The sequence below is a fragment of the Arachis ipaensis genome, chromosome B02, assembly GCF_000816755.2.
Source record: "Arachis ipaensis cultivar K30076 chromosome B02, Araip1.1, whole genome shotgun sequence".
In the NCBI taxonomy this organism is placed as follows: Eukaryota; Viridiplantae; Streptophyta; class Magnoliopsida; order Fabales; family Fabaceae; genus Arachis; species Arachis ipaensis.
The window spans coordinates 53,549,658-53,565,510 of NC_029786.2; the positions used below are offsets into that span (position 1 = coordinate 53,549,658).

At 37.2% G+C, this 15,853-nt stretch overlaps 1 protein-coding gene across 1 annotated transcript in view; it reads right to left on the reverse strand.

The window, feature by feature from the left end:
- LOC107627247 (ribulose bisphosphate carboxylase large chain) overlaps window positions 1-12,979 on the reverse strand; it is an 18,346-nt gene extending 5,367 nt beyond the window's left edge. Inside the window, exons 1-2 of the mRNA XM_016330100.2 lie at window positions 12,943-12,979; window positions 12,243-12,714 (exon numbers count right to left, since the gene is read on the reverse strand). Coding sequence (XP_016185586.1) covers window positions 12,243-12,714; window positions 12,943-12,979 — 509 coding nt within the window. The remainder of the gene's footprint in view (window positions 1-12,242; window positions 12,715-12,942) is intronic.

Here is a 15,853-nt window from a genome sequence, read left to right on the forward strand (position 1 = left end):
ACATGAGCATGTAACAATAAGTGGGAAATTATGGGAAAATAGGTAAAGAAGTTTTATCTTACTAGATGTGTATGTTAGGTGAGATCTTAGTCTAATTAGGGATTCGCTTATTAGCTCACTTAACCATATACAAAAATCCTTACCTTTACATTGGCCCCATTACAACCTTAATTAAGACCTCATGACTTTTTGGTATGACTATATTCTATAATTGTTGATTGGTTAGATAAAAAACAAAGCTGTAGAAATTAAGAATAAAAAGAAAAATAGAGTAAATAAACCCAATAAACACTGAGTGACTAGAGAGTAAACACAAAATCCAGTGAGGGTTCAATAACTCATCAACATATATCTGTGCTCAAAATTTACTAATTGTTTTGCAAGTTTGTATAATGTTTTCTTTCCCATCTCATTTGCTAAAGTGCTTTATTATTTAAGGGTTAGCTATATATATGTACATAACTCCTTGAGAATGTAAATTAACTTAGCTACATGTAAGCTTTATATATGAGTGGATGAATTAGAATTGCATGACTCATTAGGTAGATGCATTTAGCATAGGTTGCATTTCATAACATTCCATCACTTTAACCTTAATTATTTAGCTTGGATTTAGCATGAGGACATGCTAGTGTTTAAGTGTGGGAAGGTTGATAAACCCATTTTTCATGAGTTCTTTTGTGCTTAATTAGAGTGATTTATTCAACTCTTCACCTACTTATTCACATTAATTGCATGGTTTTACTTTCCCTTCCTTATTATGTCATGTTGTGAAAAACATGTTTCCTAAGCTTTAAAAATTAATTATTTTAATTACCTTTATTTCCATTCGATGCCGTGATTAGTGTGTTGAGTAGTTTCAGATTTTCTAAGGCAGAATGACTTAAAAGGATGGAAAAAGGAAACATACTAGAATGGAAGGAGGAAGCAAAACGGAGCTTTAAAGAAACTGGTATCCACGCGATCGCATGGATGACGCGATCGCGTGCTAAGCACGAATCAGCAGCGACGCGGCCGCATGACTGACGTGACCGCGCACCTTAAGCAGAACGCATATGACGCGGTCGCATGACTGACGAGACCGCGTGGCAAGGAAAAGCTCCAAATGACGCGACCGCGTGACCCACGCGGACGCGTGACAGAGGCCACGCACCATAAATTATAGAATACGCCCCCAGCGAATTCTGAAGCCCTTTTTGGCCCAGATCCAAGTACAGACAGCATAGACCAGAGGTTATAAAGTGTGGGAATGCTTCCATTCAAAGCAGAGCTCGCATATTTTTACCTTTCAATGATTTAGATTTAGTTGAGAGGGAGATCTTCTCTCTCTCTCTTTTAGGATTTAGGATTTCTTCCTATTTTGGGAGTAACTCTGGATCCAGGTTTAATGTTCTTTTAGTTTTACTTCTATTTATTTATTCCAACATTTGAATTGATTATTATTACAAATTGATCTAAGAATTATTCCATGTTACAAATTTCTAATTGAATTAATGATAATTTGAGGTATTTTCAGTTTATGATTATTCTCTTTGATTTAAGTTGCCATTGCTTCCCATCTAAGGACATTTTTATTATTTCAGCAATTCACTTTTTCCCCTTTTGGTTTTGGTTAAGAATTCAGTAACTCAACAGTTATTAAACTCAACATAATTGATAATCGTTATCTTACTAATTAAGTTGAACTTAAATAATCCCAACCTTTTCTTAGGAAATAATTAGGATTCAAAGGTCAATTTAATTAGTCCCTTGACTTTCCTTTGCTCCGATAAAGGTTGACCAAGTGGAATTAAGATACAACTTTCATTATTGTTGAGAAGGGTAACTAAGTTGGACTTCTAATTTCCCTTATCTTGCCAAAAGTTATTTTACAGTTATTATTTATTTTTACTTGCCATCTAATTCACTCGTCATTTAAATTACTTGCTTTTCACCTTCTAAACCCCGATTACGACCCTTATAACCAACAATAAGAACACACTTCCTCGCAGTTCCTTGAGAAGACGACCCGAGGTTTGAATACTCGGTTAACAATTTTTAAAGGGGTTTGTTACTTGTGACAACCAACACGTTTGTAAGAAAGGTTGATTGCTTGGTTTAGTAACTATACTCACAACGAGAGTTTTTATAACCTCTAAACCATCAATCCTCTGCTCTTTCAATAATGGTTAGAGTTGGGGTAAGTGTTTTGGGGTTTTCTGTATGTATTTTAGTTGTTATTCTGCTGGTTGTTGTGGTTTGTATTTTTTCCAACTGTTTTGGTTTGAATTCCTTTGCCATGGCTGTTGAGTCTGAGTGTGATTGTCTCCCCATTTGAGGTTGGGGTGGTTCTTCCAGGAGGGGTTGTAAGTGTCATCATAGACCTCATTGTGTCCAGAGCCTTGATTGTGCATGTAATTCACTTGTTCCTGCTGTTGATCTTTACAAGCTTCTTCACCTTGCCCCCATGTGGTTGATGGCTGGCTTGTGTTTACTGTTGCAACTTGGAAGCTATCAATCCTCTTGGCCATTTGCTCAAATTGTTGCTAAATTTGCTGCTGCATCATTTTGTTTTGAGCTAGGATTGAGTCCACTCCTTCCAACTCCATCACTCCCTTCCTTTGTGATGGTTGGCGTTGCCTTTGGTGAGCAAAGAAATATTGGTTGTTAGCCATCATATCAATGAGATTTTGGGCCTCCTCTGCAGTTTTCATCAATTGTAAAAAGCCCTTGCTGAGTGATCTAGTGCCTCCTGAGCTTTCAATGTCAAGCCTTCATAAAAATTCTGCAATATGTCCTATTCATTGAACATTTCAGGAGGGAGCTTCTTAATTAGAGCCTTGTATCTCTCCCATACCTCATAGAGAGGTTCAGTATCCATCTGTGTGAATGTTTGTACTTCAGTCTTCAACCTAATAATCCTCTGAGGTGGGTAAAATTTGGCAAGGAACTTGCTCACTAGATCTTCTCAATTGTTGATGCTATCTCTTGGAAAGGATTCCAACCATTGAGTAGCTTTGTCTCTGAGGGAAAATGGAAATAACATCAGCTTGTAAATGTCAGGATGTACACCATTGATTTTGACAGTATCACAAATCCTCAGAAAAGTGGATAAGTGTTGGTTTGGATCTTCAAGTGGTCCTCCTCCATAGGAGCAGTTGTTTTGAACCAAGGTGATGAGCTGTGGCATCAGTTCAAAGTTGTTTGCATTAACATTTAGGGTAAGAATGCTACTCCCACAATGTCTAGGATTTGCAAATGTATAGGAAGCCAAAACTCTTCTCTGTGGTGGATGGTTGTTGTTGTTGGCTGCTCCTACTGGTGGATTTGTTGGGTTTGTTGAGTGTTCCTCCATTTCCTGGAACTCTTCCTCTGATTCTTCCTCTCCAACAACATTTTTCCTTCTTGCTTCTCTTCTTAATCTCCTGAGGGTACTTTCGTCTTGTTCACAGAAGGTAGGTATAGCTCTCCTTGTCCCTGACATACAAACAAAACATAAAAATCACACAAAACCAGAAAAACCAGGAAAACTTCACTCTGTTGCTAAAGTGAAGTCTTAGTTAGCTTAAGCAAAAATTCAAACAGTTAGTGTGTTAGTCAAAAAGTAAAGAAACAGAAAAGAAAAAGTGCTTGATCTAGACCACCACCTTCCCTAATCATTGTCAATCTAATCAATCCCCGGCAACGGCGCCAAAAACTTGATGGGTTGGAACCGAAATTCCAACACCTAAAACTCACCGGCAAGTATACCGGGTCGCATCAAGTAGTAAAAAACTCACTTAGAGTGAGGTAGATCCCACAGGGATTGATGGATCTAGCAACTTTAGTGGGTGATTAGTTTAGTCAATCTAACATTGAAGTGAAATTTGATGAAATGTAGCCAACAGAAAGTAAATAGCAGTGAATTTAAAGTTGCAGAAAGTAAATTGCATTGAAACTTAAAGAGCAAGAAATCTAAATTGACAAAATCTTAAATGACAAGAAATGTAAATTGCATCAAATGTAAAGGGGATTGGGTGCAGAAAATTTAAAGGAAAGCAATAAGCAGCACTTAGAACAATTGCAGAATAATTAAATTGCATGAAAAGTAAAAGGAATTGGGTGTTGGGAATTAAAACTTCAACAAGAAAATGTAAAGTGCAATCAAGCAGAGAAATGTAAGATGAAGTGAATCTTCAAAATATCTAAACAGCAAGGTAAAATTGCTTGAAGAACAAAACAGGAAGAAACTTATCTCAATTGTAAAATCTAAAAGAGAAATTGAAGATCCAAGAAAAGCAATGAGCTCAAGAAGCAGATCTGGATCTCAATTCTCTCTTGATCAAATAGAAAATAAATTGCAGAAGAGATGTAAGTGAAGCAGCAAGTGAAAGTTGGATTCAATTCCTTGATTTTCAGAATTATGCAAAAGAAGAACAAGATGAATTTTAGATCAAGAATTGAAACAGAATTTCTTCAATCTCAATCCAAAATTCAAAATAGAAAGTAAAAGTGCCGAAGCAAGAACAATCAGAAGGAAAACTCACATCTCCTTTCCAATCTCAATTCAAAAGGAAAATTTAAAAGAGAGAGCGCTCTATTCCTAATGCTCCCTATTGGAGCCCGATAATGCTCTTGGCAAGAGCGGAGCATTATGCTTTTCCCCTTTCTTCCTTGGTTCATTATAGTGCTCAGCTCTCAAGGGGAGCGCAGCATCCAAGCCTTTGCTTCCTTGGTTCATTATTGTGCTCCTTTGGAGAGCATTGAGCTGTTGGAGAGAGCGATGTGGCTTTCCTCTTTCATTATGCCACGCTTTTTAGGCTACGCTTTATTGTTTCCTTCTTTTCTTCTCCTACAAGTAATCAAAACAACTAATCAAAGTATCACCAAATTCACAAGGTTTATAAATCATTCAAAAACTAATTAAATTTAGCTTAAACCTCATGATTTAGTATTAATTAAAGGGTGGTTGATTGATTCAACAAAACCATGTAATTCCACTCCAAACTACTTACTTACAATGCAAGAAAGTGCATAAAGCCTAATGAAACAAGTGAAATATGCTTGAAAAATTAGCATAAGATGACTTGTCATCACCTACACAACATTCAAGTGGGTAAAATTCTTATCTCTAATCTTTACTTTCCCACTTGAATATGGTTTGATTGAAAATGATGGTCAACTTAGAGCTCTTGAATATGGTTTGATTGAAAATGATGGTCAACTTAGAGCTCTTTGTGGAGTTAAGATTAGGAGAGAGTTGTGTAGTGGTTGGACACATCACTCTAAGTTCATGATGGTTGCATGCTCGAAGTTGAATAGCAATGGTTGGTGTAGAACCAAATTGCATGGGTCTAGGAGAATGTTTGGATGCTTAATTGAAAATTCTAAGGTCATTCCACCCAATTGGAATCATGATGATCAATTTGGAGATGGGTGTCAAAACAAAGTGTGGGATCCCGAATCGCACAAGGAGAATCAAATTTGGGAGCCTATGGTTTGTGAAGAACTCCATCAAAGCTTGGAATTATTAACCTTGAATGATGAAGCACAATGGAAGTCCAAGCATTGGTGGATGTTCAAGGATGGATTCAAGCACAAGCCACCTTGATGGATAGCTCCCCGTAAGTCCAACTTAAGGACAATAAACAAAAGTGCTAGGTGGGAGACACCCCACCATGGTAACATCTTTTCATTTTTTCTCTTTTGTACATATTAGTAAAATAGGTTTAATTTCATGTTTTGTTTGATTAGTTGAGTTTAATTGGGAGTCTAGTAGGTTGAATAAGGTTTTGTGATGTTTCAGTAGTTGTTTGGAGGTTGGGAATTGCTTGGTTTGGTGCAAAAACATAGAAAAATTTTGAAAAATAGAACACCATCCATGCGCACGCGTGCTTCACGCGTACGCATGAATCAAGCCATTTCGACCATCCACGTGCACGCGTCATGTACGCGTACGCGTGGATTGATTTTTCCACTTCCCATACATTCACCCGAGAGTTGTGCCTGAAGTGTGCCAACTTTGTGCCCAAGGAATGCGCACGCGTACCTTGCGCGTCCACGTCGAATCTCTGCTTTGCCATGCATGCGTACGCATCAGCCGTGCGTACGCATCGCTTCCATTTCATCAATCTACGTTTACGCGCACATGACGCGCACGCATGGATTGCCCTGTTTCACTCACCTTCTTTTCTTCTCTTCTTTCCATTCTTTTCCTTCTTCTCTTCTCTTTCCACCCTTCAAACATCATCCAACACTACCAAGAATCATGTAACACCATTTCTTTTAGTTAGTTAGTTAGTTTAATTTTTGTTTTCCATTATAAGTGTTGGATTACTAATCTTGTTTACTGTTTACTGTTGCTTATTACTAATAGGATGTTAGTTTAACATCATTGTTGTTATTGTCATTGTTGGATTTCTTTGTTGAGGTTGCAATTTATTACTTGGTTTTGAATTTTCATGTTGAACATTTGTGAATACCAAGTACATGTTACGTTACCTTCATGCATCTTAACTCTTTGAATTGCATGTTTTGGCCACCATGCATTCATCATCTATTGTTAGGCAATTGTATATTATCATTGCAATATTTTTTTAGGTGATGCTTGTTTATGGTTTACCCTTATTCACATCACTTATTTCATGCATTGAGATTGTAGAATTGTGAAATTGGATCGAAAGCTCACCTAGTGACATATTTTTGAGCTTTGTAAAGCTTTGTGGGCCATGCTTGCTGTGATTGATTTCCACTTCTATCTTCTTTCTCCTAAGTTCCATAGCATCCATGTGTTTCACCTCTATGTCACTTAGGTGTTGCAACAACTTCAATATGTGTCATTGATTGTTGTGTGAGTTTTATATACCATTTTGTTCATTAAGTCTACCTACACATCAATCAATGTCCATGCACTATCCGATTTCACAATTGCTTGATTAATTGCTTGAATGCTTTCATGCATCTTCACTACTTGTTTGGTTGACTTAACCTACAAGTCTTTTGAAGTATTTCGAGCACACTAGAATGAGTGAAATGTGTGTCTTCTTTTGTATAATTGTGACATGGTTTCTAAATACTAGTGTGTGTGTTCTAAACCATACGCAATTTTATAACCCACACACTTATTTTTCGTCAATGTCACAATAATTCACTCACCCCATTCTAGTGGTTCTTACCTCATTCCAACAATTCACGCTTCCTTGCTTTTGTATTTTCTCATCTTACGGTGTTTATTTTGTTTTTCATGATCGATGCACCATAAGCAAAAAACAAAAACGGGAGAAGAACACGCAGCATCGGTTGACCTACCAACTGAAGGTAGCAACTAAGAAAGTCGCCGTACCCCTTGCTCATCTTTGGATGCATCGAGGACGGTGCAAACTTTTAAGTGTGGGGAGGTCGTCCGACTGCTCGGCATTTTTGGGTGACAAGATTCTAATCCCAACACTTTTGTATTTCATTTTTAGGTCTTTTAGGATTTTTGGTTGCATTGCATATGTATATATTAAGCTTAGTCAAAACCATGATATTTTCCAAGGATTTTATCTATAGGCACCCCCAATTGATTGAAATTTTTTTTTTAGAACTTGCTTGAATTATACAATTGTGGATTATATTTTTGAGCTAAGAACACAAGCATGTGAGATTTAAGCCTAATTGTGTGGCTACATCATATAGCCACTTATTTTCATTCTTCTGTGCATCATTCTCTCTCTATAATTGTAATCTTTGATTTGTTTAATTCTATATGTCCATTATTCTATGTATATATGCAATTACATGATTGAGGCCATTGTTTCAAATAGCTCACTTACTCAAATAACCTACCTTTTATCTTCTATTGTTAGCCATGTTTGAGCCTATGCTTAACCCATTTGTTCTTAATTGTATCACATTACAAGCCTAAGTAAAAAACAATAAATATCCCTTAATTTGGATCTTTGATTAGCTTAGGCTAGTGAGAGTGTTTACCATTTGATTTTGGGAGTGTTGGGAACATTGGGTAGAGATAAAAGTGTGTTTTTGTATTTGTGTTGAGAATCTTGGGAATTGGGAACATACTCATGTATTAATCATGTGTAAGCCATAGGCATTGATGTACTTGTATACATTTTAGTTTGAAAAGAAAGAAAACAAAAAAATGAAAAAAAAATTTTATATATATACATATAAGAAGAAAAAGAAAATATATAGAAAAGAAAGAAAAAGAAAAGCAATAAAAAGGGGGACAAAGTGCCCCAAACTGAAGTTCAAAAATAATCAATGCATTTGTGTGGTGATCAAAAGGGAATGCATGAGTGTTTGAAAAGGTGAAGAATGGATAGCTAGGTTTGTTTAGAATTGTATAGGTTGTCATAGGTTAGGTGGGAAGTTTAAATTAATCAAAGATTCAAATTTCAAGCTCACTTGACCATATGCATCCTACCTTGACCCTAGCCCCATTACAACCTATGAACAAGTCCTCATGATGAATGTATGCGTGCATAAAGTAATTGTTGATTGTTAGATGAAAAACAAATCTTGGAAAGCATAATTAGGGGAAAATTGAGTGAATCAACCCCATACACTTGAGTGACTAGAGCGGATACACATCCGGTGAGGGTTCGATCGTTCAATTACATGTTTCCACACATGATCATCTTTTCTTGCAAGTTTGTAAAGTCTTTTAATAATTCAATTCAATTGTGGGTTTGATTTGACTGCCATGACTTTAGCCCTTATACTTATATATGTATTCTTGGAAGTTGACTTATTTTGACCAAGTAGTTGCATTCATGTAGATAGGTTGCATGTAGTTAGTTTGCATCGAATAAATGTTGATACCTCCTTGCTTCTTCCTTGATTTTAGCATGAGGACATGCTTAGTTTAAGTGTGGGGAGATTTGATAAACTCCGATTTTGTAGTTTATCTTGGCTTATTTTAGGGGATTTTATCACCATTTTCCATATTTATTCAATGAAATAGCATGGTTTTGTAATTCTCCCTTGAATTGTACTTAAGTGTGAAAACATGTTTTTTAGGCCCTTAAATTGGTGATTTTAATTCACTTTAATTCCATTCGATGACTTGATATGTTTGTTAAGTGATTTCAGGTTCATAAGGCAAGTATTGGATGGAAGAATTGAGGAGAAAAGCATACAAAGAGGAGAATGCATGATGAAACAAGAATTGGAAATGCATCGATGGGCGCGCACGCGTACAAGGTGCGCACGTGCCGAAGTGATTTCGCATAAGGACGCGCACACGTACATGCCGCGTACACGCGGGTGAGGGAATAGCCAATCGACGCGCACGCATACATGGCGCGTACGCACCGATACCAGCACGTGACCCACTTAAAGACAAAATGCTGGGGACGATTTCTGAGCTGCCTAGGCCCAAATCCAACTTGTTTCTGAGTGTATTTCATGCAGAATTGAAGTCCAAGCAAAGGGGGGAGCAATTGTTTGATAGTATAGCATCATGTAGGTTAGTTTCTAGAGAGAGAAGCTTCATCTTCTCTCTAGAATTAGGTTAGGATAATCTCTCCTAGATCTAGGTCCAATCTCATCTTTTCATCTTATTTCCTTTATGATTTCTTGCTTCTACACTTTCATTATCTTAGATTGTAGTGTTAATTTTAATTTTATGCTTCTTTCATGTTTATGAATACTCATGTTGGATTTGGTTTACATTTAATGAAAATTAATGTTTGATGCTCTTTTAATTGTTGATTTGAATTGTGATTTACTTTCCTTGCAATTGATAGTTGTTGGATTTTACTATTTCTTGCACATTTACCATACTTTCCTTGTATGCCTTCCAAGTGTTTGATAAAATGCTTGGAAGGATGTTAGAGTAGATTTTGAGCATTCTTGACTTGGGAAGAGTAATTAGGCAATCTTGAGTCATTAATACCCAATTTAGATTGGTGATCTAGAGTTGTTAGTTGATATCATTCTCATTGACTCTAATCTTTTGCTAATTCAATTAGTGAGTTGTGATAAACCACTATTTTACGGTTTCTTTTGTGCTCAATTGAGTGGATTTTATCAATCTTTCATACACTTGTTCATACAAAATGCATGGCTTTACATTCTCCTTCCTGATTTTGTGCTATGATTGAAAACATGCTTCTTTGGCCTTATATTTGCTAACATTAATCCTCTCTTATTACCATTAGATGCCGTGATATGTGCGTTGAGTGATTTCAAAGTTTACAGGGCAAGAATGGCTTAGAGGATGGGAAGGAAGCATGCAAAAATGGAAGGAATACAAGAAGTTGAAGATATTATTAAGCTGTCCAACCTGACCTGTTCACACTTAAACGGTCATAACTTGAGATATAGAGGTCAAAATGACGCGGTTCAAGTTGCGTTGGAAAGCTAACATCCGGGGCTTTAAAATGATATATAATTTTTCATAGTTTCCATAAGGATAAGTGACGTGAACGCGTGCATCACGCGGACACATCGCATCTGCAAAAATCAGCGTGTTTGAATTCGCAACTAGCGAATTCTGGGCTGTTTCTGACCCAGTTCTCGGCCCAAAAAATACAGATTAGAGGCTATAAAGTAGGAGAATGCATCCATTCATCATTGAATATCTCATACAACTTTTATATACATAATTTTAGGTTTTTAGATGTAGCTTTTAGAGAGAGAGGCTCTCTCCTCTCTCTAGGATTTAGGATTCCTACTTTTATGCTGTTGAGTTGGATATTACTACCTCCATTGAAAACTTTATTATTCTAGTTTGTTTCCTATTTCCTTGCTCCTTTAATTTCCATTTATCTTATTTTAGTTTTTATCCTATTTCCTTACTCTTTTATATCTTTAATCCTTATTCAGAGTTACAATTGAAAAGCTTTTATGACATTATTAATGCAAAGAGTGTTTTTCTATTTACCGCATTATTTGTTTGATTATCTTCAAGTATTTATTTAGTCATTTATTATGAGAAATTGCCATCCATGTCAATGGAGTAGGTTCCCAACTTGATTTTGGAGTTGATTAATATTTGGAGACTCTTGAGTTGGAAGACTCAAGAGTTAATTATGATTGGCTCTCTGGCCACTAACGCTAATCCAAACACAAGGGTGAGGATTAGGACTTGTAAATAGAAGTTGGCTCCCAACTTGATTTTCCTTTATTTAGTAAAGGATAACTAAGTGGAACAACAACCAATTACCATTACACTTGGAAAATCCAACAGGGATAGAACTTCCAATTAATCTTCTCCGGATCAAGGCTTTTTAATTTAATTTAATTACATAAAACCTCTTTGTTAATTTTCACTACCTTAATTTATAATTATTTATTTTTCTATTACCCAACTCTAAAAATTCTCGGAAAACCCATAACCAATAATAACACACCTCCCTGCAATTCATTGAGAGACGACCCGAGGTTTAAATACTTCGGTTATTAATTTTATTGGGTTTGCTTTAGTGACAAATAAAACTTTTTTACGAAAGGATTCTTGTTAGTTTAGAAACTATACTTACAACGTGATTATATTTGTGAATTTCTCTACTAGCAAAAGTCCAATCGTCATGTTGATTAGGACATTTAACTTGATGTTAACTAGTCTTGTTTGACTTTCTCTCATGGAAGATAACTTACACCTTCTTCCAATGTTGGAGATAACGAAATAAGATAAATTCTTGTTAAGTATTGTTATGATTAATGACTAGGATGGAAAGCCTATGATCTCAATCCTTGCCATGAATGTCTCTCTTTATTAATTGCTTTCTTTAATTGCTTGTTTGAATTACTTTTCTTGCCATTTATTTCTTGTCCTCTTATCAAATCAAACTCTCTTGCATCTTCATAGCCAATAATTGAACACTTCATTACAATTCCTTGTGAGACAACCCGGAGTCTAAATACTTCGGTTATTTCTTATTTGGGGTTTGTACTTGTGACAAAATCATATTTTAATTTGATGTGAGAGTTGTTTGTTGGTTTGGAGCTATGCTTACAACGAAGTAATTCCTTTCTTTAGGAAGAAAATCTAGACCGACAACGATATCTTCGCGCGATCAGGGTACCCTTGGTTGAAATTGCCCCCTTGTGAATGGTATTCTTGATTAGGCCGATCATAGAAGGGACGGTCATAGAAGTTATGAGTAGCCGCTAGAGTGTTATCTTCTTGGAAACTTGGACATTCATCCGTGTAGTGGGAGTAGCATGAGCAAATACCGCATACTCTTTGGGGGACCAATTGCTGGCTTTGTTGGTGTTGAGGAGGTGGTGGAGGTTGTTGATGGAATGGAGGTTGTTGTTGATTCACTTGGACTTGCTTTAGAAGACTTGTCATCTCACACAAGGTTTTGGTAAGGGTGGCGGTCTCACCACTAGAAGAGACTTCATTAACAGCTCTAGGGTGATTGCTTCTTTGTCTAGCATGCAAGGTGGATTCGGCCAAGTCGGAGATCAATTGCCAAGCCTCCTCCGCCATTCTATATTTTGTCAAAGAACCATTGCTTGAAGCATCTAGGAGGATCTTATCTTGTGGTTTCATCCCTTGACAAAAATAGCTTATTAACACAAGAGTGTCAATCATATGGTTGGGGCATGAGTCAAGAAGCTTTCGGAACCGCTCCCAATATTCACATATGGTTTCCAATTCGCCTTGGAAGATGCATGAGATTTCTTTCCGCAACTTATCTGTCATTGCCGCAGGAAAGAATTTGTCTAAGAACTCTCTTCTAAGCAAGTCCCAATCACCAACAATCTCACTTGGCAAAGAGTAGAACCACTCCTTAGCTCTCCCTTCAAGAGATAAAGGAAAAGCATACAACCAAACTGCAACTTCACTAGAGCCTTCCCGCCTAGTAGTAGAGCATACACCTTGGAAGTCTTTAAGGTGTCTAATAGGATCTTATGCGGAAAGTCCTTGATACTTGGGAAGAAGATTGATTAGAGCGGTTTGGAGCTCAAAATTAGTATTCAAGTCCGGATGACGGATGTGAGTAGGTTGAAGGACAAAATCCGGAGCACCGGCTTCCTTGAGAGTGACTCGCCTTGGGGCGGCCATGGTATCCGTACCTAGATCAATAGAAGAGTTATTAGTAGTATCTATGGAAGAATAAACTGTGCCTTTTTCGAATGATGATTCAGAATCAACCTCGGATATGGTAGGTGAATTGGTAGGGACCTTTTCACCGCCTCAAAAGGCTAACCGTCTCCGATCTTGTCTAAGATGAAGTAAGGTTCTTTCTATTTCCGGATCAAATCTAGCTAAGCTCGGATCAGGTAGGAAACACGTCATTCAAAGGGAGATATGGTGAACTCATAACAATATTCAAGCAAAATGCAAACTAACACAAACAATCAAACAAAATGCAAGTATGTACATATTCATATATCTACACTAATAAACAACATGGCACTCATGTGAACTCCCCAGAAACGGTGCCATTTTGATGAATGATTTTATGCCAGTGTAGAATTTATCAATGAATCCAATCGTAGTATAGTGTAAACCGACACACAATTCCTCATCAAACAATCTAAAATCAATAACCGAGAGTATGACTCCCGAGTCATTCTCTCTAGGAGTGCTCCAAGATGTACATTATTGATTAGAAAGTGCATTGGTGTTTGGAGTTTCATATAATAAAAGAACAAGCTAATAATGTGAAATGAAAATCAAACTATATAAAGGCCTTGGCTAGAAGTGAGAATTAGACTTCCTATCATCATTATTTCTATCAATTGTAATCTCAATTAGTTATTGCTTCACTTAGTCAACCTCTAGTATTAAGGAAAGTCAAGTGAAAGTAATCAATTTGGATTCACAAATCCTAGCCTAACTGGTGCACGAAATTGTGATTCACACTTTTCACAACTCCGTACCACTAACCAGCAAGTGCACTGGGTCGTCCAAGTAATACATTACGTGAGTAAGGGTCGATCCTACGGAGATTGTTGGCTTGAAGCAATCTACGGTTATCTTGTAAATTTTAGTCAGGAGATTAATTATAATTATCAGTCTGAATTGCGAAAAATAAAAGAGCATGAAATAAATACTTGTTATGCAGTAATGGAGAATATGTTGGAGTTTTGGAGATGCTTTGTCTTCTGAATGTCTACTTTCCCCCTGTCTTCTTCTTCACGCACGCAAGGTTCCTCCTATGGCAAGCTGTGTGTTGGTGGATCACCGTTGTCAATGGCTACCATCCGTCCTCTCAATGAAAATGGTCCAGGTGCGCTGTCACCGTATGGCTAATCATCTGTCGGTTCTCACTTATGCTGGAATAGGATCTATTGATCCTTTTGTGTCTGTCACTACGCCCAACCCTTGTGAGTTTGAAGCTCGTCACAGTCATTCAATCCCTGAATCCTACTCGGAATACCACAGACAAGGTTTAGACTTTCCGGATTCTCAAGAATGTTGCCAATGGATTCCAGCTTATACCACGAAGATTCTGATTAAGGAATCCAAGAGATACTCATTCAATCGAAGGTAGAACAGAGGTGGTTGTCAGTCACGCGTTCATAGGTTGAGAATGGTGATGAATGTCACGGGTCATCACATCCATCATATTGAAGTGCGAATGAACATCTAAGATAGAAACAAGCGTGTTTGAATAGAAAACAAAAATAATTGCATTAAGTCATCGAGACACAGCAGAGCTCCTCACCCCCACCAATGGAGTTTAGAGACTCATGCCATCAAAGAGTACAAAGTTCGGATCTAAAATATCATGAGGTCCAAAATAAATCTCTAAAAGTTGTTTAAATACTAAACTAGTAACCTAGGTTTACAGAAAATGAGTAAACTGAGATAGATAGTGCAGAAATCCACTTCTGGGGCCCACTTGGTGTGTGCTGGGGCTGGACTTAAGCTTTACACGTGTCTAGGCTGTTTCTAGAGTTAAACGCCAGGTTGTAACCTATTTCTGGCGTTTAACTCCAACTTGTAAATGGAACTGGCGTTGAACGCCAGTTTACGTCGTCTATCCTCGAGCAAAGTATAAACTATTATATATTACTGGAAAGCCCTAGATGTATACTTTCCAACGCAATTGAGAGTGCACCATTTGGACTTCTGAAGCTCTAGAAAATCCACTTTGAGTGTAGGGAGGTCAGAATCCAACAGCATCTGCAGTCCTTTTTCAGACTCTGAATCAGATTTTTGCTCAGGTCCCTCAATTTTAGCCAGAAAATACCTGAAATCACAGAAAGACACACAAACTCATAGTAAAGTCCAGAAATGTGATTTTCATTTAAAAACTAATAAAAATATACTAAAAACTAATCAAATCATACTAAAAACTATGTAAAAATAATGCCAAAAAGCGTATAAATTATCCGCTCATCACAACACCAAACTTAAATTGTTGCTTGTCCCCAAGCAACTAAAAAGAAAGTAGGATAAAAAAAAGAGAATACACAATGAATTCCAAAAACATCTATGAAGATCGGTCTTAATTAGATGAGGGGGGTATTAGCTTTTTGCTTCTGAATAGTTTTGGCATCTCACTTTATCCTTTGAAGTTCAGAATGATTGGCATCTATAGGAACTCAGAATTCAGATAGTGTTATTGATTCTCCTAGTTCAGTATGTTGATTCTTGAACACAGCTACTTTATGAGTCTTGGCCGTGGCCCTAAGCACTTTGTTTTCCAGTATTACCACCGGATACATAAATGCCACAGACACATAACTGGGTGATGAGCCTTTTCAGATTGTGACTCAGTTTTGCTAAAGTCCCCAATTAGAGGTGTCCAGGGTTCTTAAGCACACTCTCTTTTTGCTTTGGACCTTGACTTTAACCGCTCAGTCTCAAGTTTTCACTTGACACCTTCACGCCACAAGCACATGGTTAGGAATAGCTTGGTTTAGCTGCTTAGGCCAGGATTTTATTCTTTTAGGCCCTCCTATCCACTGATGCTCAAAGCCTTGG